The sequence below is a fragment of the Caloenas nicobarica genome, chromosome 4 (assembly GCF_036013445.1).
Source record: "Caloenas nicobarica isolate bCalNic1 chromosome 4, bCalNic1.hap1, whole genome shotgun sequence".
NCBI classification, from domain to species: domain Eukaryota; kingdom Metazoa; phylum Chordata; class Aves; order Columbiformes; family Columbidae; genus Caloenas; species Caloenas nicobarica.
In genome coordinates, this window is record NC_088248.1 from 31493532 (window position 1) to 31515122 (window position 21591).

Sequence of the window (21591 nt, forward strand, 5' to 3'; positions counted from 1 at the left end):
CTAATCCTGTCCTTTGGTTGGGATGGTAAAAGGTCTGCCAGTTACAGAGTAAGCAGAGGATCTGTTTGCAGCCTGTTTTTGCAGCTCTCAGAGAGTGATCTGTTTGTGGTCTCCATCATTCAAGCCGTCACTAACCTGACTTAGTTTCATTCCAACAGACATTAAACTTTTTGGGGGATTGCGCCATCCCCCTAGAAGTGGCTGGCAAATGCAGACATCCAGTTAAAATGCTAGAGTTAGATGCAGTTATTTCTGTGTGATGACTACATAATAGAAGGGTTGTACAAGAAAGTATTAGGTATAGAAAAAAGGTAGGCTGTCTTTAGGTATGGAGAAAATGTAGATCGTATGTAGGGTAGCTGTAGGTACTTCAGAGTCTACAGACACAAATATGAGCCTGTTTTCAGCTGCACGAGTTTGTGGTCCAGTGTGTTAAGACTTTCATCAGCTGAAGTACAGGGCCGAGTTGTGGCCATGAGGTTACATCTGTTATAGATGCAGTAACATCTGTCCAGAGGGACAGAGCAGACTGCCTGAAGTTCTAACCTCTTAAGATTACTGCAGCTTTGCTCTCAAAACCTTCAGTTGTGCTTGTTGAGGGGCTTATGGGCATCTGAGGTACTAATGAAAATGTTTTGCGGAGGCCGGAGAATCAAAAAATCCTGTCTTCTGAGTCCATTCTTTGCAGGATCCCCTAGGAGGATGGTAAGGTGACTTTATGGTGCTCCTGTACAGAAAGTACTGTACAAATAGCAAAAGTAGCAGTCAGACAAGAGAGAGCATATAGCCCGCAGTGGTTTTAAATTAGGATTACGGTGCTGTCATTCCATACTTCTGCAAAGCCACTTAAGGAAATGATAATGTGCATTCTTTATCTCAGACAGGATGGGGTCAAACACTGTTGGGAATTTGTAATGAGATGCAGTGTTTCACATGGAAATTGCTGGTTCTCAGTTGTGACAGGGAGCTGTCAGTAGTTGTTGCCTGGAGAAGTCAGTTCAGTGATCTCAGTCCAGCTCATCACAGACAGATGACTACGTCCCAAGTCCTCTCGGCCCTCGTTTCCACTTGAAGCAGGTTTCTCAGGTGTGGTGGATGGTGAAAGAGCCTTGTAGTGATGTGTGTATTGTGCCACATGCAGGCAGGTCTGGATGTGTTACTGTGCCACTCACATTAGAGTCTGGAGATTCACTCTCTCATAAGCCCACTCTGCATTTAGCCTGTTACAGCTTGTTTACAGGGACTCTGACGAAAATTCTTTAACTAATGCATGAAATGTAAGTAATTCCTTCATAATGAGTCAAGGTCATTTCAGTTCTGAGTAAGAGTTGTGACACAGGGCTTTGATGTGGTTTAACCCATTTGAGACCAGATTCATTGAGCATCCCTATAGAAGCAGACACACTCTTGGCTTGAAGTGGTCTGGAGGAACCAGAAGAACAAGTGAGCACTGAACTGTGTGAACATGAGTGGCAGGGAGCTGTGGTGGGTGGGCCAGGCAAGCTGGTGCGACATTGTGCAGAAGTGTGAAATACTGCTGGGTTTCATGTCTTGAAATGAAGGGCTAACAACTTTATGCTATTCTCAAGTAAAGTTTTAGCTTTGAGAACTACTGCTTTTTCTGCTTTAAAGTGGCTTTTTAATATGCTGTAAAACTTGTGATGCTAATGCACCTTTGGCCTCAGCCCTGCTTGACCAAATCAAATACTATTAATGCTGGTGCCTCATTTAAACAAAGTACATTTTTTCCAAATACTTAACGTGGAGCTACTGTGCTTTGTGCACAGGTCACTCTGAGCATCTGTCTCGGAAAGACAGGGCGTCTGGGGAATATAAAGGGGAACACTAGAGAATTTTCTTCTGTCACTGCCTATGCTATGTATCTGTTCATGCCTTTGCAAGCTACTGCGAGAACTCAGTGAGAGTTTTCTAGCTGAAATTTCTAAAATAGAACTGAACCTATCAACATTTTTTCTTCCAGAAATGACCACAGAAATTACAGGTTTATGCCTCCCTTATAAAAAATGTGTTTCTGGTAGTGAAGCTGACGTTCTGCTGCCATTTCTGGTGCTGATACTGAAGTAGCTTGTACATATGTGGCTGTAAGGGATCAAGTCCTCCTGTTGAGGATTTTGTAACTGGAGTAAGATGTGCATCTAACTCTAAAAGCAACACAGTTATAGTGCCTAATTAACATGCAAATTAGACATAAAGGAATCATGACTATAAACACAGTTTTACTGTAATGTTTTAACAGGGTCTTCTCAAAAGAATGTGAAAAATTTCCAAGGAGTGGTGTGTGCATCGTGAAAGTGGTAGTGTGAGAGAATACTTTCTCATAGGACTGGGTTTCTCTAGTGAGTTGAAGTGAAATTTGTCGATATCACAGCTTTTCAGACTAAGAAAAGCTGAAGTAAGATATTCTTTTTTTACACACATTTTCAGAAAAGTCTAGTCAGACTGGTGGATCATGCAGTGTCGGTTTAGTTCTGCAGCAGATGGGTTTAAAATTGTATAAATATGCAGGGTGGTGTGTGCTTTTAATCTGAACTACTTATATGTGCTGATATGAATATATGCATGCTGCAAGAAAAAGGTCATCGTGGATAGCTCAAAGAATGTAACAGTCCTTGCCATGATGGAGGTCTAATAACACCAAATAAAGGAAAAAATAAATGAGAAACTTTGTAAAACATGCCTGTTCAAGTGTCAGAGAGATGGCAATGAGTAAAGTATGTTACACGGCCATTAAAATAAAACAATTCATGCTGCTCTGCTTGATTACCTTCAGAGAGGGATGATAAAAAAGACTAGAGCTATAAGCTTTAGCCGTGTGCTCTGCATATGCATATCACAAAGTGTTCTGCATATGCATCTCGCCATACACATACAGAACCGTTCAGAGTGTTGGCTTTTCACAGATTCGCTTTAATAAAGTTTCACTGACGATGTGGGGGAAGGGAAGGCAAGAAAGCCACGGCATTGTGCAGAAATTAAATACTGTTTGTGTGCCTTGTGGAAACTTTATAGGCTGGGCTGTTTTTCAACCAGGAAGAGTTTTTTGGTGTTAGCTGTTGCCAGAAGGGAGGTGTTGGCTGTAGTTCCCAGCAGATGTGGTTTAGGTCAAGGTTCTGCTCTAAAACTCATTGAAGTTATCTGGAGTCTTTATTTTGACTTGAACTCCCTCTAGTACATTTTCAGTCCCTTTCCTAGGAATGAGGTTCATGGGGTGCCAGGCCTGTGTAAGTAGTACCTGTTTTGGAGAAACACATCAGAAAGGTAGCAGGCAGGATTTACCTGAATTATCAAGCAAGCTCTGCACTCTGCTGACTCATTTAGCCAACATCATTTAGCATGGGAAGAGGATCCTCAAATCAGGATGGTTTTATGGCCCTATTGCGTACATACACTTTTCTTCTGTTCAGGCCAGATACTATCTTTTAGTGAATATGGGACATTCTTTAAAGTGGATTGGCCCAAGTATGCGTGTACATCCATCAACAGAAGTTGTCCCATTTTTTCTTTATTTCGTCTGAGGCCAAGTTCCACACTATCGAAATCAATGGATTTATTTAAGGTAGTGGAGACTGACCCATATTACAGGTGGCAATGTTCTCCAGTGTAAAATAATCCAGTTCCTTTAAACTTCAGGTCCTGGGACTCTGGAATTTTGAAATGATAGTAGTAAAGATTCTCATCTGGAGTTTACAAAGATGTGTTCTGCTGCAGTGGGATCCTTGTTGACATTGACATGTAGTGCACAGAGAAGAATATTGAGAAAGAATGGCATGCAGCCCCTACGAGAAGGCACTTTTTGAGAGCAAATGTATGCGGGCATCTGCTTTCAGAGCCTTCTTATTCAAATGCACATCTGACCCAAATAAACTACAGTTACAGTTTTACAGTAGATAGTTATTTGTAAATTTTACTTTGCTGGTTATAGTAAACAATGGTTTGCTTCCAAGTTACATCCCTGTAAAGTAGCTCAGATGGCATTTGTTTAATTGTTTGAGAATTGGGTTGTTTTTTTCCTCTTCTACAGTCACTAGTTGTCCTCAGCCAAAAAATGCTTGAAACTTTTTTTGTTTCTGGTTTTTGTTCCCCTGCTTCTTCCCTTTAAATCTCTCTTGTGTTTTCTGTACCTCCTGGTCTGCAGTCTGTCACTTTATAAGGTCTTTAGAAAATTCACATCCATGCAGCCACTTTGTGGGTTATTGAGAGGAGAGTGCATCTGTGGAAGTGCTGTACAATGGCAAGCACTGGCTGATTGGAGAAGTATTTTAAATACTGAAGAAGATTCTTCAGAGGCCTTACTTTTGCATTAAAACAGAATCTAAGCCATTTGGGGCATTAAATTTGAGAAGAAACTTCTTCTCAGTGAGGGTGACAGAACACTGGAACAGGCTGCCCAGGGAGGTTGTGGATTCTCCTTCTCTGGAGACATTCAAAACCCGCCTGGACGCCTTCCTGTGTAACCTCACCTAGGTGTTCCTGCCCTGGCAGGTGGATTGGACTAGATGATCTTTCGAGGTCCCTTCCAATCCCTAACATTCTGTGATTCTGTGATTCTCTGATTAAGTAGTGAGTGGAGGTTAGAAAATGCTTTTTGCATTAATCTTTTAGGCTGTTCTGCAGAAGGCAGTCTCCCTTTCCATGTTTTAAAAAGCCTTGTGAGTTATGAGTCTACTTTCAAAAGAAAAGGCAGCTCAAAAATTAGATTAAGAAATCTGGTGTACAGCATTGGGTTACTTGAAGCTGCGGAAATCTTGCTTAACTTTTACTTTTAGTGTTCTGGTCAGCACGTGAGTTTTCTTAACTTTTTGGTTGATCTTGTATACCTTTGAGGTCATCACAAACCTGAGGGAATGGCAGGAAGATGTGCCAGGAGAGGTTTAGGCTAGATATTAGGAAAAAGTTCTTCACCCAGAGGGTGGTGGAGCACTGGAACAGGCTCCCCAGGGAGGTGTCACAGCCCCAAGCCTGACAGTGTTCAAGATGAGACCGGTCAATGCCCTCAGACACATGGTGTGAACTGTAGGGTTGTCCTTTGCAGGGACAGGAGTTGGACTTGATGATCCTTGTGGGTCCCTTCCAACTCAGGACATTCTGCGATTCTATGAAACCATGTTTTTGAGCAATCTGACTCTTCCCATTAACAGTTCAGAGCATTTACATGCCTCATACTGTGTGTTGCAGCCAAGAACCCAGCTTTTGGCGAAGTGGGTGGTATCTTATTGAGTGGTTGTCTCGATTAGATTCTGTGGAGTAGATAGTTTGGCCAACAGATATGGTATTTAATATGAGTAAGAAAAACTGCAAACAAACTGTAATAGTTGTTACCACCACAGACATAATCCCCCTTTCCAAGACAAAGTTTCCTGTGCCTGCTAGCCAGACTTCACCCACAACTAAATGTTAGAGATTCTGTGCAGGAACTTTTGTATTAATATGCTGAGGATCTATAACGCTCCACTTTGTGTTCTGTCCAATTTTAGTGTGCCATCTGGATTTGAAGGTATAAAAGAACAGGAGATCTGCAACAAGATAATGACAAAAATACTGGAAAATTACAATACCTTGTTTGATTTGGAAGGTTTGAAGAAGGATGAAGAAAAGCCTGTATGTGAAGAGTTAGCAAGAATTATTTTGGTAAAGGTGAGTATCTCTAATAATTCATTTTGTTATAGCAAATCAATAATGCAGGCTTATTGCAGGCTTCAATTCAGAAATCTTTTAGCTAAGTGGGAGGCAGGCACTGTTATAATAATGTTCTATGTTATAGATTGGTATACAGTTTACAAATCGATTCTACTGATAGGCTGATTTTCATTACTAGTCGGGAAGTTGATTCTATTAAACATCTTCATTCTTTATTAGCTACTCACTGTTATTTAGTATATATAGGAATATGTAGGAAAAATATCTGCTAAAAATTAAATGTTTTTAAAGAGGAGGCAGAATAATTGGAGGAAGTTTTCAGGTTTTCTGACATGGTGGTTATTTATGGTGTACATCAGTGATGATGAACTTTCGTACTTAGGAGATTCAGTAAAGAAATTGCCAGTTTTCTAATGCTTGAACTCTTGCATGGAGTAGGAGCTATCTGATCTGTGTCATAAAAGAACAAATGCGTCAGAGAAGTATTTTGCATGACCTGGTTCACAGTGTCCAGAACACAGCAAGCCATTTGTAAGCAAAGTTACTGCTTCTTGAAAAGCTATTGATGAATTCATATCTACAGGTAGCTGGAGAGAGATTTGCCAAGTAATCCTGTTGGAAGGGGTGAAAAATGTAGAATGCTCAGGACAAAGCTCCCATGAGCTGAGGCCCTACTGATTTTAAGAGTGCTGCACTCAAACATGAACCATGGTGGAATGGAGGAGCAGGCAGCAAGGAAAAGGAGGAGAATGAGGATCTGCCCTTTACCAAACTCAGCTGCATTTATCTAAATGGCTCTTTTTGTTTTTCCATTGCAAGCATCAGGAGGGTGAAGAGGGAAGATTTAGATGACCTTGCTCACTTCCTTCTGGGATATTTCTGTTATCTCCTCCTCCAAGTCACTCACTTCATTGCCAGTGTTGCACCTTTAGTCACTGCACTGCCACCTTTCCCATGATTGCCTTCACTTTCTCCCCTTTCTCTGTTTTCCATGTTTACATTTTCCTGCTGAATTCCCACAGCCTTGTCCCACTGTTCTTGTATTCAAATCTGCCAGCCCTCATTCCCACTCCAGAGAAGAGGCTGGCAGTCTATAGTGAAGTGCAAAAGCTGCAGCACTCTGGATGAATGACCTTCCATCATCTTCAGTCACTGTGCACGCATGCACACAGTCTGTATTTCTTTGCCATCCCTTCTTTTATGTTCCTGAGTGTGGAGATAACTTTTCCTCTGGGTTAGTACAGTGCTTGTGGTAATGTGACCTTCCTTATGATTTCTCCTGGGTGTGTAGTGTGGGACTGGGGCTTATAGAGACACTTTTCCTAGGCAAGCGTTAGTGCCTCAATTTGGTTGGAGTGCTGCTCTTAGTTGTACCCAAAAGGTAAGGTTCCCAGAATGGGGATGGAGGTACTTACAGGAAGAAATTAGGTTTTACATTGTGTTAAGAGATTAACTTCATGATGGTCAAAGCCATTGGTGCTGATCCAGGTGTTTCTTGATTAAGACTTTGGAAAGAGCACCTATAAGCATGAAACTTCTTACACAGGGGGAAGAATGCCACAAATTTGCAGAAGGACTAACTTGGATCAAAATTTGAAAGCCAGTGACAGTGGTTTAAAAAAACATAAGGAAAGACATCAAAAGTACAACATTGAACAATGCATTTCTCTCTGCTCTAGTATGCCTTTCCAGCTTACTGCATTACAAAATTAGCCCTGCTTTTTCTTATCTCTTTTCCTGGCTTCAGGCACTTACTTTGGTGCTGAAATCTCAACTGAAAGAACAGGAACCTACGTTTAGTGTCTAAAGTTATTGCGAGAATATTATTTCTGCCTGCAGTCTTTGGTTGCTCTTGAGATGGCACAGGGGTCTGTTGCATCACATCATTCACTCATAATCATATTTTTTGAAATCAACATCAACCCGAAATAATTCATTTTGAGCAAATACCCAGAAACAGGGGAGTAGTGTCTTATGCCATCGCAATATGGGAATGTACTTCCTCTCATGTGCTCAGTCATGTTTACTGTCTTCCCCAAACATGTAGGACTCCTGACACTTCATGGTCTGGATATCTTAAGATTTTCCCACACTTTTGCCATAAAATAAATGAATTTTTAAAAGCAGGAAGTACTGCTCTTTTAAAATGAAAACAAGAATATGTGGATCATTCAGATAAAGTCATGAAAGCATCAGGCTCCTTTGAGAAGTATATTGGAAAGCAAAAACGGATTGAGTGGAGCAAGTTGCATCTTGTCCACTGTGTTGGTCATAGAGGAAATTCATGTTGCTATAGACTGCCAGAAAGAGTAAGACCATTTCAGTCAGGTACAGATTGCAGTAGCTCAAAGAAAATCTGTTTTAAGGAAACCAAAAGTTATTACATTTTAGAGATGGGAAAAAGTGATGTGATTCTGTAGGGCTGTTGGTAGCTGACCTGCCGTTCTTGCTGTGTATGTGCACTGAAGAGGCACAGGAACACCTTCACCTCAGTTATATTTCTTCTTTCAAAGATTACTCAGTCGCTGGGAATGACAGGTTGTGCCAGGCAAATGGGTTTCTTAGCTTGCTTTCTCAGTGGATCATAATTTGGAAAGTAAGTGAGCCGGAAATTTCTGTGAGCTGCGTTCCAGTCCCTGCTCTGTTCCCAGTACCGAGAAGCTTCCTCTTGCTCGTTGCTCAGGTGTATGGTAGGATTATACTTAATAATGGTGGGGAGTTTTTCTTGGGAAACCTCTATGTTAAAAAAAGAGCAATTTTCCCAAAATAGAAAATTTGTCTTAGAACAGTTTCTCTTTCAATGGAAAATTGACCTGTCAGGTTCCTGATGCCTTGCCTGGAAGGACTTCATTAGTTTCTCACTCCACCTGGTAGAATGAGACGCATACAATCTTCCAGGCAGGTGGCCAGCAGGTGGAAGCATAACATGTACTTTCTTCAGAAATACATATTTGGAAATTCCTTCCTGTAAAAGAATTATGTGGTTTGATTTTTTTATTTCAAATTAAGTTTGTTGGGGTTTACAGGCCTAATTTACAGCCAGCTATTATTACAATCCATGAAACTTTTAACCAAACTTGAGTTTGATTTCCTAACCTGGTGAATGTCTGAAAGGGTCTCAGTCTGTTGATCAGTAGGCTCTGCTGGTTAGAGAGAAATGTGTGAAGAAATTAGTGTTCTGATTAGCTATCTGGTCTGTGTTGTATTTTTCAGATTTTCCAAGGTCATAAATAGCTATTTTTTATTGGGCAGTGTTATGTCTGAACAGTTAGGTCTCTGACAGTATGTCTGCACTGCTGTGCATTTAGCACATTACAAGTGTCAGGGTATTATAATTAAAAGTTGTTTATGTTTTTCTTTGGAACAGAATTCCTGGTGTGTTTAGGCATTGTCCTGATAGATTTTTGTGTCACTAGACTGAGTGATAACTCATCCAGTTAAAGATTAGTCAGTCTTGAGTTGCACTATGGCAAATTCTATCATCTTCTTGAATCAATAGGTTTATGAAATCTACAGTAACCACAAAAATAGTAATTTCGAATGAGGACTTTGCAATTCCAAAGTTCTTAAGGTGCTGTTCAAACTGTAGCTGCATATAGTCCTGTGTTGTATAGCTAGCTAGTATTGTATTGCTACAGCTGTAATGAAATGGGACCTTCGAATAACAGTGATTAGGTTTCTCTGGTGATCAAAGATAGGCAGTGAAGAGGATTTTTATTTAGTTCAAGTGGCCAGGGAAATCTGGGCAGGCAAACTAAGTATTGTGAGACTCACTCTTGGGAGATTTCTGGAGTTGCCCCTTCCACTGGTTTCAGGTAAGAGATGTCACCTTCAGTAGTATGATGGTTTTTATCTCAGCATTGTCTCCAAATAAAACATACAACACCTAGTTGTGCAGGGTTACGAGATTTTTTTTTTTTTTTACTGTTTCCCTCTATTGCCTTCTTGACAGAGCACTTTTAGTTTTAAAAACCAGTCAGTTCAGAGCGCATAAATGTTTGCGCTGGAACACAAGCACCAGCATGATGAGGATGCTGTTGCTGTCTAGATTACATATTTGGGATGTAAGCAAAAGGCTTTTCCCGTTCTTCCCCTGCTACATAGTAGAATACATAGCCCGGTTCACCTGATGCAGAAGAGAAAGCAAGTGTATTTATAAAATTAACATTGTAACATTAAAATTAAATTAAAATTCAAAGTTACAAAGTCAAGTAAAATTATAAACGTAAAATGTCAACATTGTGAATATAACATAGGTGCATTCTGATAACCTCTGAACAGGGAGATTTCACTCCCTGAAGAGCTACAGAAATTGGTCTCTTGCTGGCTTTTGCCAAAATTAATAGTTTCAAAACAACCCTTTTATTTTAGATGCAATTAACTTCTTGCATTTTTATCCTGTTTGTTTCCAGTCTTCTAACAACAGCTGCCACTTCAGTTGGGAGGATTAGTTGGCAAAACACTACTTTAAATGGCTGCAGAAGTGCACTCATTGTGTTCTGCAAGCTTGCTTTTAGGTTTCTAAGGAGCCAAACAATCCACCGCAGGTAGCTGCATCTTTTGGGACTTGGTGCGGGCAAAGTGTGTGGTTCCCAACCCAGCCAGACAAGCCCCTTAGTACATTTTTTATGTCAAGAAGAGTGCTCCAGCTGACGTTGAAGGAAGTATTTTAAGGTGGAGTGCTCACGTACTCCTCATTGAACACTCAGATCAGATCATTCAGCCCTTGGTAGGATTTGAGCCCATCGTCCCTGGGGAGAGGTAGGAAAGGTAAGATGGTCAAAAAGTTCTCTATCTTGGCTCGGCCTTGCTCCCTTTGCAGTGAGTTGTAAAGCTCCATCTCCACTGAAAGCCATGATTTGTCAGATTATTTCCTCAGATGCTTGGAGCAAGGTCTTCACTAATAAATGTTTCTTTCCCTTCCTCAGCTGTTTTTACTTAAATGCCTTAGCATGGGGATCTAATCCTTTGACAAGATCAGGAGAAACTGCTGAAAACTCAGCAACTCCATGGCTGAGTGGGCTCCCCATAAATAAGTCACCCTTCCCTGCCACCTCAGTGTTCTGGCCACATGGTTTAGATTCATCAGACACAAGAGCAATCCTCATTTACGTCAGGAAAAAAGGCATCTACTTCTAATCCACTTTTTGCTGCCCTGGCTAAGCCTGCAGGGTCTAGATAGTTTCCTTTATTCTTCTTTCATGTCTGGGACCATTTTAGCATCGTGTTAATGGTCAGCTTTCAGTACTGGATTAAATCTTTCTCATCACGAGGAACTGATCTCCTTTGAAAAGCCTTTCTGAAGGTCTCAACAAACATTTCCATTTCTCTCAGTAAGCCCTTATTTGGGCAAGTCATGCCAGATTTTCATGCCTGGACCAGGGAGCCCCCAGGGGCAGGAGTGGGTTCACATGGGAGATGAGAAGATGGGTGGAAAGTGTGTGAGGAGCAGAAGCACCTGTGGAAGTCTGTCTCTGGTTTTCTGTTTAGTATTTCTTCAGCTAGTATGCACTTTGCAGTTGTCCGCCAGTGAGCAGATGGGCATGTTTATGGTAAGGGTATATAGTGATTCAGCCAGAATGACATTTTAAGATGCAAGCCAACAGGAAATGAGCAATATGAGACTTGTAGGGGAAAGTTTATAAGCCTCCAAATCCTTCACCTATAGCAGATTCAGTCTGGAGTGAGGAGAATAGTTATGTTTAGGTTGTGATTCAGAAAGGCAAGCAAAAAATCAGATGATCCCCAAACAGTTCCGTGTGTAATTTTGAAATAGTTTTCCAGTGCTTCTGGTTCTGCTGTTCTTAACAATTCTGTATATGTAGTATTAAAACAGAATGTTTCTGCTCTTGAAGTTCATTAAAGCATTCACAAGATTATCAATCTGTCACTGGTGGTGTTACTAAATGCAGTCCTGAATATTTACACAAATATGTCAATGCTAAACTCTATAAAGTAGTAAGTGATTATGCTTCTATTTCTTTAGTTAGAATTTCACCAACAATGCTTTCATTTTAACACATTAGGATTTAGCAAGTTTAAAGGGAACAGGGGCACATAACAAATGTCTCTCTATCCCGCTGTCCATATTTCTAGTATACTATAAATTTTTTGAGCCCAGATGGCTAATTTTGTGGTTGAGATGCTTAGGAGCTTTGCTTTTACTCTCTCACAATTTTTTTGTTTAAACAAATACCCAGTGAAATTATCATTGCCCCATGATAATACCACATAGCCAAAATGTAGAGAAAATAAATCCAAATGTGTATGTGTGTCCTAGTCTGTATTTGCACGTTTTACTTGAAACATTTTTCATTCATTGTCTGTTGTTTTTTTGTTGTGGGGTGGGTTTTTTTGGGAAGGAGTGACTTCATGACTTAGCACTTGGGAGCAGTCCCTCTTAGTACAACATCTTTTGAAAGGGAAGCATCAAAATCAGCACCAAGAAACAAGGTACAGTAAAATGAGCATGTGAGCCTGTGCTCTAATCAGCTGTTTCTGAGCATCTGTGCTGTACCTATGGAGAAAAAAGGAGATTAGGAGGAAGATGAGAAGTTTTCTACTAAGACAAATCTCTCAGTTCCTCCTCTTCAGATTCCCCAATGTTTGTTCTGTTTCTCATTAATTTGTTGTTCAGTTAATCAGGTTACACAAAATGATCAGCATTGTTCCCACTGTATAAATCAGCAGTCAGTGCTGTCTTTGTGTCAAGGACATAATGCAGGCAGTCAGAACTGATCCAAAGTGATGAGGTGTAAGACATTTTTTAGCCTGTGGGGGTTTAATTCTTGCTGACCTCTGCCATTAACTTCACCTGTAGTACTTTCAAGGTGGGAGCTTCAGAAGGGCTCAGTGCTGAATTAGTTCTTTTTCCCATTGTAAGGGTAGCGAAATGCTCATTGACTTCAGTATAAGTCCTGTGCATTTTTGAAAAGCCCTCCTGTTTTGCAGGATTTCTGGTGCGCCGAAACTTACTTGTAATAGACAGGGCTCAGGGCAATCTAAGAGCAACAGGAGTATGTGATGCGAAGGACATAGGGGGCCAGACGCTTTGTACGTTGTCTGAATATGTACACTCTTGAAAATCTGATCTATCCAGCAGATCCCAGCAGCATTTGACCTTAATTACCAGCAGGGAACATCTCAGTTTCACTATTAAGAACGGGGTCTCTTCTCTATGTGCTGGAAATCTTACACTGGTAACTAGAACAATGTAGAGACACAGGACTCCCTAATTTACAGCAACATCAGATACTCCTTTTAAAAGTAACATTGCTGAATTCCACATGTGAAAAAGATTTTTCCTTGTGAGTATTTTGATTTTTAGATCAGAAATGTAATTTAGCTTTTCTAAGACTGAGTTTAAGCAACCGTAATATGAGATGCAGGTCTGGAGAGCCTGGCTTTCTCCCATAGCTAGGTCATGTTTTTCTTTTAGACCATACTTTTTCTATTTGTGAATAACATTACAGTAAATAGATAAATCAGATACCACTTTTCAGAATTGCAAGGGAGAACAAAATGTTCCCCTGGAACTGATCTTAGTTCTGTTATTATTAAACACACACACATATTAGGTACACTCAGCAAGAGAGCAGTGTTGTTGTGTCACTTAGTGAATGTTTGATTTGGTGGTTTGGTTTTTTTTAATCTTAGATTCTGCTGCAGGCTCCTTATTTGCACCTCAGCCATGAGAAGCTGAGTTCTGGTCATTAACCTATTGTAGGACACCTTAACCTTGCCAGCTGATATATGACAGGCATTTACAAATTGTGGGGATGGCCACAGAAGATGTTTTTACTCAGTGAAGTCTTTGTAACCTTTTACAAGTTCAGGAATTATATTCGATCCCAGCATTGCCAGTTTAACGTTTTGCACCATTCAGTAACAAGTCCTCTTGGATGGCTGGAGACACGTTTTTCTTTTCCTCCTAGAAAATACCATATTCCACAGAGGCAGTTGCCAGTATTGAGCTATATTGTGGGTTTATTACTGTGTTTGTCACTTCCTTTTCTATATTGCAGTCCTCTCTAAAAATAATGGATTTCTGCATCTTTTTTTCTTTCGTGTCACAATTCATGACCTTTGCACGTGTTTCGTGGCAATAGTCGCAGTAGGTTAAGGTTGTACTGAAGCGAAACAGAGTAACCTTTAGCTGTTTATTAAGAGACATGGTCTCTTGTAAAAGGTCGTATATATAAATAGTCTTGGGAGAACAAAAGGAAATGAAAAGGGAACTGAATAGGGTATTAGTTTCATATTGAAAAGCAGTGATGCGTTTTTGCAAATGGTGAGATTTTGCTTTTTATTACTTCTGTCTGAAATGGCACTGTTGAATTCTGATTATTGAAGTATAGTGTAAATGATGGCAAGGTAGAAGAGCAGATGGATACCGTGTCAGCTTTACTCTTCCTCCTATATGCCAATAGCAACCAAGGCAAAAATCCCATATATAAATACTGCTGTTTCAATCTTTGTTACCTGGTTTGTTTAGATAAGAAAATGTTTAACAGCTTTGCTAACACTGTTACCTCTTCTAACAAGGATGTTTTTATCACTTTCTGGGTACAAAATGGAAAGATTACCTAATACATTGTGAAGAGATTGTTTTTAATTACTGTTCATGTGAAATTGTCTATATTTTTCCTGAAGATATCTGTGCCACGGAGTGACAACTCTGTGAACTGATATCTGAATAAAAATTAGTTATTCCCTCCACTTAACATTCATGAAAATACCTGTGACCACATTAATTAGAAAATGCCTTTGAAAATCTGATGTCATTGGCTACACAGTTTTGGTCTTAAAAAATACAGATTCTTCGATACATTGTGTGCCTTATGGAGCCTCAGTCAACCATGAGCTATTTTGTGTGATCACAGAGGGGAAGAGATTCCTGATTTTCTCCTTCTTGTGAGCAGGAGGAGGAGCAGCTCTGTAATTACTGTGGCCCTTTTGCTTCTGCGCTGGCACCCTTGACAGCGCTGCTGCGTGTCACTGTGCTGCCATGCTCCAGGGGACAGCACTGCTTTGGGTAATATTCCCCCCTCCAACATCAAATGAAGAGAGAACCAGAAACTTTGAAATTCACCGTTTCATCTGGACCATTCCACGGACAAGGCTGTTGTGCAGTATGTTGGAACTTAGGGAAAAATTGCAGGCGTGACCCTGCTGACACCTGCCTGAAGCAGAGGCTGCACTGCAGTGGTACCTGGGGTGCTGCTGAGGGAAACAGGGTGTTTCCTCCTCTGTGCTGCATAGAGCTGCTGACCCAGGAAAGACTCCGCTGTTGCAGGCTATCCCAGTCAAATCACCTAATGCATCATTTCTGCAATCTTTCAAAGCTTTGAATTCACTGGATAATCCTCTTAATGGTTGCTCGTCCTACATAAGAGTGGCTGTGCTGCCTCAGACTTGGGGTCCATCTAGCCTCGTGTCCTGCCTCCCACACTGGCCGTAAGCGGATATCCAGGGAGGAATGAGGATAGAGCAGCAAGGTGTTTCCTTCAATTACTCTACCAATTCGTGATGATTCTCAGAGGCTTTCCTGGTCTTGATGTGGTTTGTGTATTTAGTGATATCCAAAGTAATTGTCTCATGTACCCCTTGCACACATGTAAGCTTTTTGCTTCCAACATGTCATCTGGCAAAGAATGCCACCAATTGCTTCCTCTCACATGAAGAACTAACTGCTTTTGTTTGTTACAAACATGTCTTTTATTAGTGTCATTTGAAGGTCACCTGTGGTTTTTTGACTTTTTTTTCTTTTAACTGAAGAAGATAGTGAACAGTCCATCTTTTCTCCACAACCCATGACTTTGTATATCTCTGTCAGATCCCCCCTAGAAGCTACCATGTTTTTTTTTTCCTAATGAAAAACTAGTATTGATATTTGCAGCCTAAATCACTGCACTGACAAGAACTGTTATTTTCTGTCAAGGCCCCTGCATAGGGTCTGTGAGCAAACAGTCGTGTGTAATAGCTCTTCCCTTCTGGGGCATAAGGCCAAGTACTTTGATGCAGTAAATTGGATGACATTTCGAGCTGCACCTTTGTTATATCAGAAGGGAATCTGACTCCTTGTTTCTGTAAAAAAACTAATCTGTGCCTTAGTTCAGAAAAGGCTTCACGTTTATAAAGTTCAAATTTGTTTTAATTAAGGTCTTCTTTTAGGTATTAACAGCTAACAAAATAGATCTAATGCTGTCTAGCAGCATTTAAAACTTGAACTGAAAATCCCACAGGCCAGTTTCCTCTGATAATGCCATTTGTGAGGCCAAAAAGAGATTAATTACTGAACCAAGTAGGAAAGAGAGGGTGAGCACAGCAGTAATAATGAGATTGTTGCAAAGATATCTTGGAATACCAAGTTATCAACAAATAAGGTTATCTTTATCATTAAAATAGAGCATAGCATATAACCATTGTTTTTAATAACTCTTTTTCTTTTTTTTTCCTAATTCCTTCCTGGGGCAATTGTAGCCAGATACATTTAAACTCTGGTGTTACGGTGTGGTAGTGTGCTGCAAATATAAAAACCTGTAAATTCACTGTGCAGTTCAATTTCTCTGGGTCTACAGTTGACTCAGGCTGAAGCTTAACAGTTTTTATGCCCATTCAACAATTTGTTGAAAAGGATAAAAGCAAGGGTAGTATTCTATTCAATTTGAACTTTGCATCCCAGCCAGATAACGGCGCAAGATGCAACTATGCTGTATGAATCCCTCTTACTTCGTAATGGCAATGGGTAAAGGAACCAGGACATTTTTTTCTGTTTGAAGAAAAGGTATAATGAATAACTAAAACTGAACTACTGTACCACATATTTTTGTATTCCATTGAAATTTACCAAAAATTTGCCAAGGTTCTCATCTAGAGCCAGCAGTGCTAACAGTTCAGATTGTGGGAGCTGAGGACTTTTCATGCCAGGGTCTTTCTCAGTCTTTTCTGCTGATGTTAGTGGTCTCCCTAAAATTAATTCACGTTTGTAATTGAAAATAAATATGTAAGTGAACACTCTCACCCTTCCACCAACAATCCCGGTCAGTCTGTCTGTCCAAAGAGATAAATGCAAAGAGAAATAAGTGCAGGAAGAGTAACTGAGCAAGCAGCATTGCTAAGTACCTTGTACCCTGCCTGTGATTTAGTTGCTCCTTTAATGATGCCCTTGACCTATTGTGTTTTTTCATTCATGTGGCAGGAAGCTCAGAGCTGGAGTACTCAACCACCTGTCTTTGTTAGTGTCATTGCTTCTTGAGGTGAAAGGATTATTCTCTTGAAGAATGGATAGGTCAAAGAGTATTCTAGGGATGTTCTCATCTTTCTTAATTATGGAGGTCTCCATAGTTAATTGGTTTAAAGCTTTTATTGAGGTAGAGTGTCATGTACTGTAAAATCTGCATTTTTTTATGGCTTGCAAAGAATCTGCCAGAGAGAGAAAGATTTCTTTACCAATACAATAGCTTTCAGTTCCTTGGGCCAGTATAATTCATTCAATCTAGCTGTAAAAATTCTGGGCTGGGATTTGAATGAAGTGAGTTCTTTGCTGGTTTGGGGGAGTATGGAGAAGTCAGCTGTGCTCTGTAGTGGTTTTTGATAATTATTACTGTTTGTAGCAGAGTCTTACTGAAGAATCTCATTTTAGGGTCAGGATGTTAACCCAGAGCTAAAAGATAGTCTTGGGCATGCCTGAGGGAGCTTACAGACTTGTTGAGCTGGTTGAGCAACACAGAGTATTTAAGGAGTTTTGGTATGATGGTAATATATCTCATGGAAAATAACAGTCCATGATTTAGAACAGGCCAATGGAAGTTATTATAGTGAAGATAAGGAAGATCTAAAAGTCTCTAAATTTGCTACATTCACAGAAGTAAGAGGTGACTAGAAGCTTTGCTTTATGCTGACATACTTCTGACTGGACCATTTGCCAATAAATATTGCCTATCAAAGTTAGGAAATTAAATAAACAATCTCTGGCTTTTCCTGTGATCTTCTCAATTCTTTCTTAGAAATCATTAAAGAAACTTAGTTCAGAACTTGGGTTTTGACAGCATCCTGTACAGTTGCTGGCTATTTATTCTGTCCCAAATACTCTTGATAGTAGAAAATTACCCTTAGTAGTGGGACATGATGGTGGCACTTGATGACATGACAAGCAGGTATTCTAGTTTGGGCAGGTCTTGGAGTGACAATGCTGCGTCATCTGGATTTGATGGATGAGGTGGCAGTTTTTCCAGGTAGGATTGTTTTTTTGGGGGAGTGTGGGATGGAGAGGTGGTCGCTGGCAGTTATTGACAGTAACCAGGACTTGGGTAGTTTTTCAGGTGTGAACAGTTAGGTTACATTGATCTTTGAGCACGAACAGTTGCGCAAAGCAAAGCTTGAGCTTGTTTTGTGTCCAGTATGCTGTACTGAGATTTTTTTTCTTCATATGAGAATGGAAAGTATGCAATTACCAGAAAGTTTTATGCCTCACAGCATTCTCTGGAAGTCCATAATGGTTTGGAAGAGTGATTCTTAGGCAGTGCTTCTGCATGGGATGCATGCTAGTTGTTTTATGGCTCCAAGTTGGTTTATCCCAGCTGTATAGTAGCCATGTCATTGGATTTAAAGGAAATTAGGCTTTAAAGCACAACAGATTTCATCCCATAGGTTCACCAATTTCACAAGCAGCACGAAAAAATAATAAATAGAAATCTCAAAGAATTCTCAAGCTTCGGTAATTCAGAGATACACAGAAATGTGTATAGGTAATTACATAATAAATTGGTATTTTATGCAAGTACAAAAGTTGGTGTAATTGCATAATGTTTCTTATCAGAAACACAGACATACATCCGCTCTTTAATTCTTTGCAAGTGTGACTTGACTAAATTTTGACATTTTTAGTACTCCATGTGGAATGCAGGTGCCTGACCTCAAATACTCAAATTTGAAAATTACAACTTACGTTTATTGTTTGAATTCAAATACTAGAGAGTGTTCTGAGAGCCAGGGTTGGATTTCTGGAGATGTGCAATTATTTATTCTCTGCTAGTTGGGAACCAATATAACATTAGTAAAAAAAATCTTAAACGGCTTAATTTTTTTGAGCGGCAAATTCGCATGATGTTTAAAAACCAAAAATACATTCAAAAACATGCTTAGTTACTGAAGTGTGACATATAATTGGAAATGAGCACATGTTCTTTCTACTTTCCGGATTTTAAAAGGTAACTTAAAACAGACAGCCAGTCCTTTAGGATCTAATATATTAGAATAAAACAGTGACAACAGCAGATTCGCAGCTTGAACTGTGTTTGAGGTTCTGGTTTTGCATTGTTTGTTGTAAGTCTTCCAAGTAGCCTTTGTGACTGCTAGGCCTGCCTGGTACCTTCTAGTAGCTTTTGCCTTTCAACTTGCATCTTTTGTTTTAACGGTGGAGAGTTCTTTCCCTTGTCTTAATTAATGTAAAGATATGCCATAAAGTTAGAGAGAACAGCCAGTTTGTAAGAGGAGTGGTATGATCCTGTGCTCATGATTGCCTTGTAAAAACCAGCGTGGATTGGAGGATGATAGGGAGGGGACAGGGGATTTGCAAGTGTTGGAATATAGTGTAAAACTGTAAATATGTTTTATAGAGAACCACAAAAATATACTTGTATGTACTCTGCCCGGTGTACATAAGATCTCTTGCCACAGCCTGTATTGGGCAGACTTGCAGAAGTTAATCTTTAATAGGTTCTTAACTGGAGCTGCTCGCTGTGTTCTCAGCACAAAGATCTCCTGTTCCCTTGGAAGCATTATTTTGTGTAAACTAAATGCATTTTTATAGTGAAACACATCAATCTACATGTGCTGTTACAGAACCCATGATGAAGCAGTTAATAGTGTGCTATCAAAGGGTTTTCTGCTTTTAGCTCACACACTTGTGCTCTCGTTTTCATCTCTATTCAACGTAATGAAAGCAATTATTTTACAGCGTGATTCCTGCAATCGCTGACTGTTGCATGCTCATCTTAATAGTGTTCAGTCAGCGGCAAGCCTGGTCTCACGCTGACTGCAGGAATGTTAATTTCTAACTTTTGCTAGCAAGAATCTGGTCTAACACACCTATATGACTCACTTGAACCATTTGTCTGCAATGACTCATACTTAAAATTAGAGGTACGCTCATAATGAAGATACAGTGCCATGAAAATAGGAGATGGAAAAGGCCTATGAGATCACCTTAAAGATCCTGTTACAGTACAGAATGTATTTTCCGATTCTTTTTCTAGTTCAGAGGAGAATTCTGCAAGAACAGGAAGTTTCTTACTCCTTTTGGCTGGATTGTTACGTGGTCTAGTGGAATTTCCAGTGGCGTCTCAGCTTATCTGTATTACTTAGTGTTGATTCAGAGGGCCATAAAAAAACGGACTAGTTGACCTCGAACACGTGTAGTACCAGTTTATTGGTGTGCTTCAAAGTGCTGCTCCCTCTGTCTTCAAAACCCCTAGGGCCTGGACCTGCTTTTTTACAGATTTTGTAAACAGCATTTCTTATTGCTGAGAAAGAAAAGAGCTTGAAGAGTGGGTGGCTGGAGTGAACCTTTGCGGTCGTCATTTCAGTTCTTTGGGTTCCTTTGTTAATGGGTTGGCCATGTGGTATTGCAGGGCAGGAGACATACAGAGGTAAAACTAATTTATTTTCCTTGAAGGATCTGTCTGCGCTTTATGGAATATAGTACAGTTCAGGCCAGTGCCAACAGTGTCTTTTAGGCAGCAAATTCCTTCATTACTGTGTAATTCACTGTCACGCTGTGAACAGGAGGAGAACCATACATGGAGAAAGGCAGGTTTCTCAGCAGCTTGTTTGAGACTTTTCAACCTACTTACATGGACTTCAGTGGAGCAGCTCTGAATTTTGGCACAGCTTCACACTTTTCTAACACAGAAGTCCTTTGGCAAACACTTACTTGTTTACACCTCAAACAGCTAACGGGAAGAATGAAGGAATGTGATGGGTGCTGTACTGACTTACCTCTGTTCCTTGGCTTTAGATGGTCTCATTAACATTTGCCTTTTAACAGCATAGCATTTGCTTTAAGATTCCTTCACTGGAGGTGACATATTGATTTTAAGAAGATATTGAAATATCAAATGATGCCCATTGTAACTATAGTAACCTACCATAGTTTTTATTGCTCTCACTATTGTTCTGAACAGGCAGCTGGATACAGACATGAGCAGAAAAGTGTGCCCTCTGGGAAACCGAAAACAGAAATCATCACCATACTCAGCCTCATAAGTTTGTTCCTACATCTCTCCTTTGATTGTGATCACCTGGCCATATATTTTCTTCTTATGCTTGGTACATCTTCTTTTCAAGCTAGGAGAGTCCAAAGAAACCAAATTAATAAAAGGCAGAAGTTACTCCCAGAGGAGCAGTGTCTCCATAGTCAGGCGAGAAATCTGAGATTTGGACACAAATACTTATCCTTGCTGTCTATGGGGATACTCTGACTCTACATTCAGGACAGCAACCAAGAATTGATCTTTATGTTTCTCAAGAGGCCATAAGCTTCGCTGCTGCCTAGAGCTACTCTGACTATGGGCTGGATGTGTCCACAAAAGGAGCTGGTACAGACCAACTGTTCAGCAGTAATTGCATGACCTGTAGTGCTGTCCCCACCTAAGCATGCCCAAAAGAGGATTAAGCTGATTCTTGACTTTCATAATGTCCAGTTGCCTTTGTTAGAGCCCATGACAGAATTCCTGGTTGGTGTGAGGCATCTGTTTATGAAAGCAACCTTGGGACTCATTACCAAAGCTTCACTTGGTAATTGGAGGTGGCAGGATGCCTGGTATCTCATCAGCATTTCTGCTGTGCTTGATACTGACTAAAAATACTGAAGCTGAAGGATAGCCACCAGTATGGAGCAAAGGCCATAAGAAACACTCAGTTACTTGCTGT

The 21591-nt window shown here is 40.2% G+C and overlaps 1 protein-coding gene across 7 annotated transcripts in view; it reads left to right on the forward strand.

The window, feature by feature from the left end:
• Positions 1 to 21591, forward strand: part of FAM13A (family with sequence similarity 13 member A) — a 133020-nt gene that overhangs the window by 23020 nt on the left and 88409 nt on the right. For all 7 annotated transcript variants that reach the window (XM_065633626.1, XM_065633620.1, XM_065633621.1 and 4 more), the window contains one exon: positions 5496 to 5655. In XM_065633626.1, coding sequence (XP_065489698.1) covers positions 5496 to 5655 — 160 coding nt within the window. The remainder of the gene's footprint in view (positions 1 to 5495; positions 5656 to 21591) is intronic.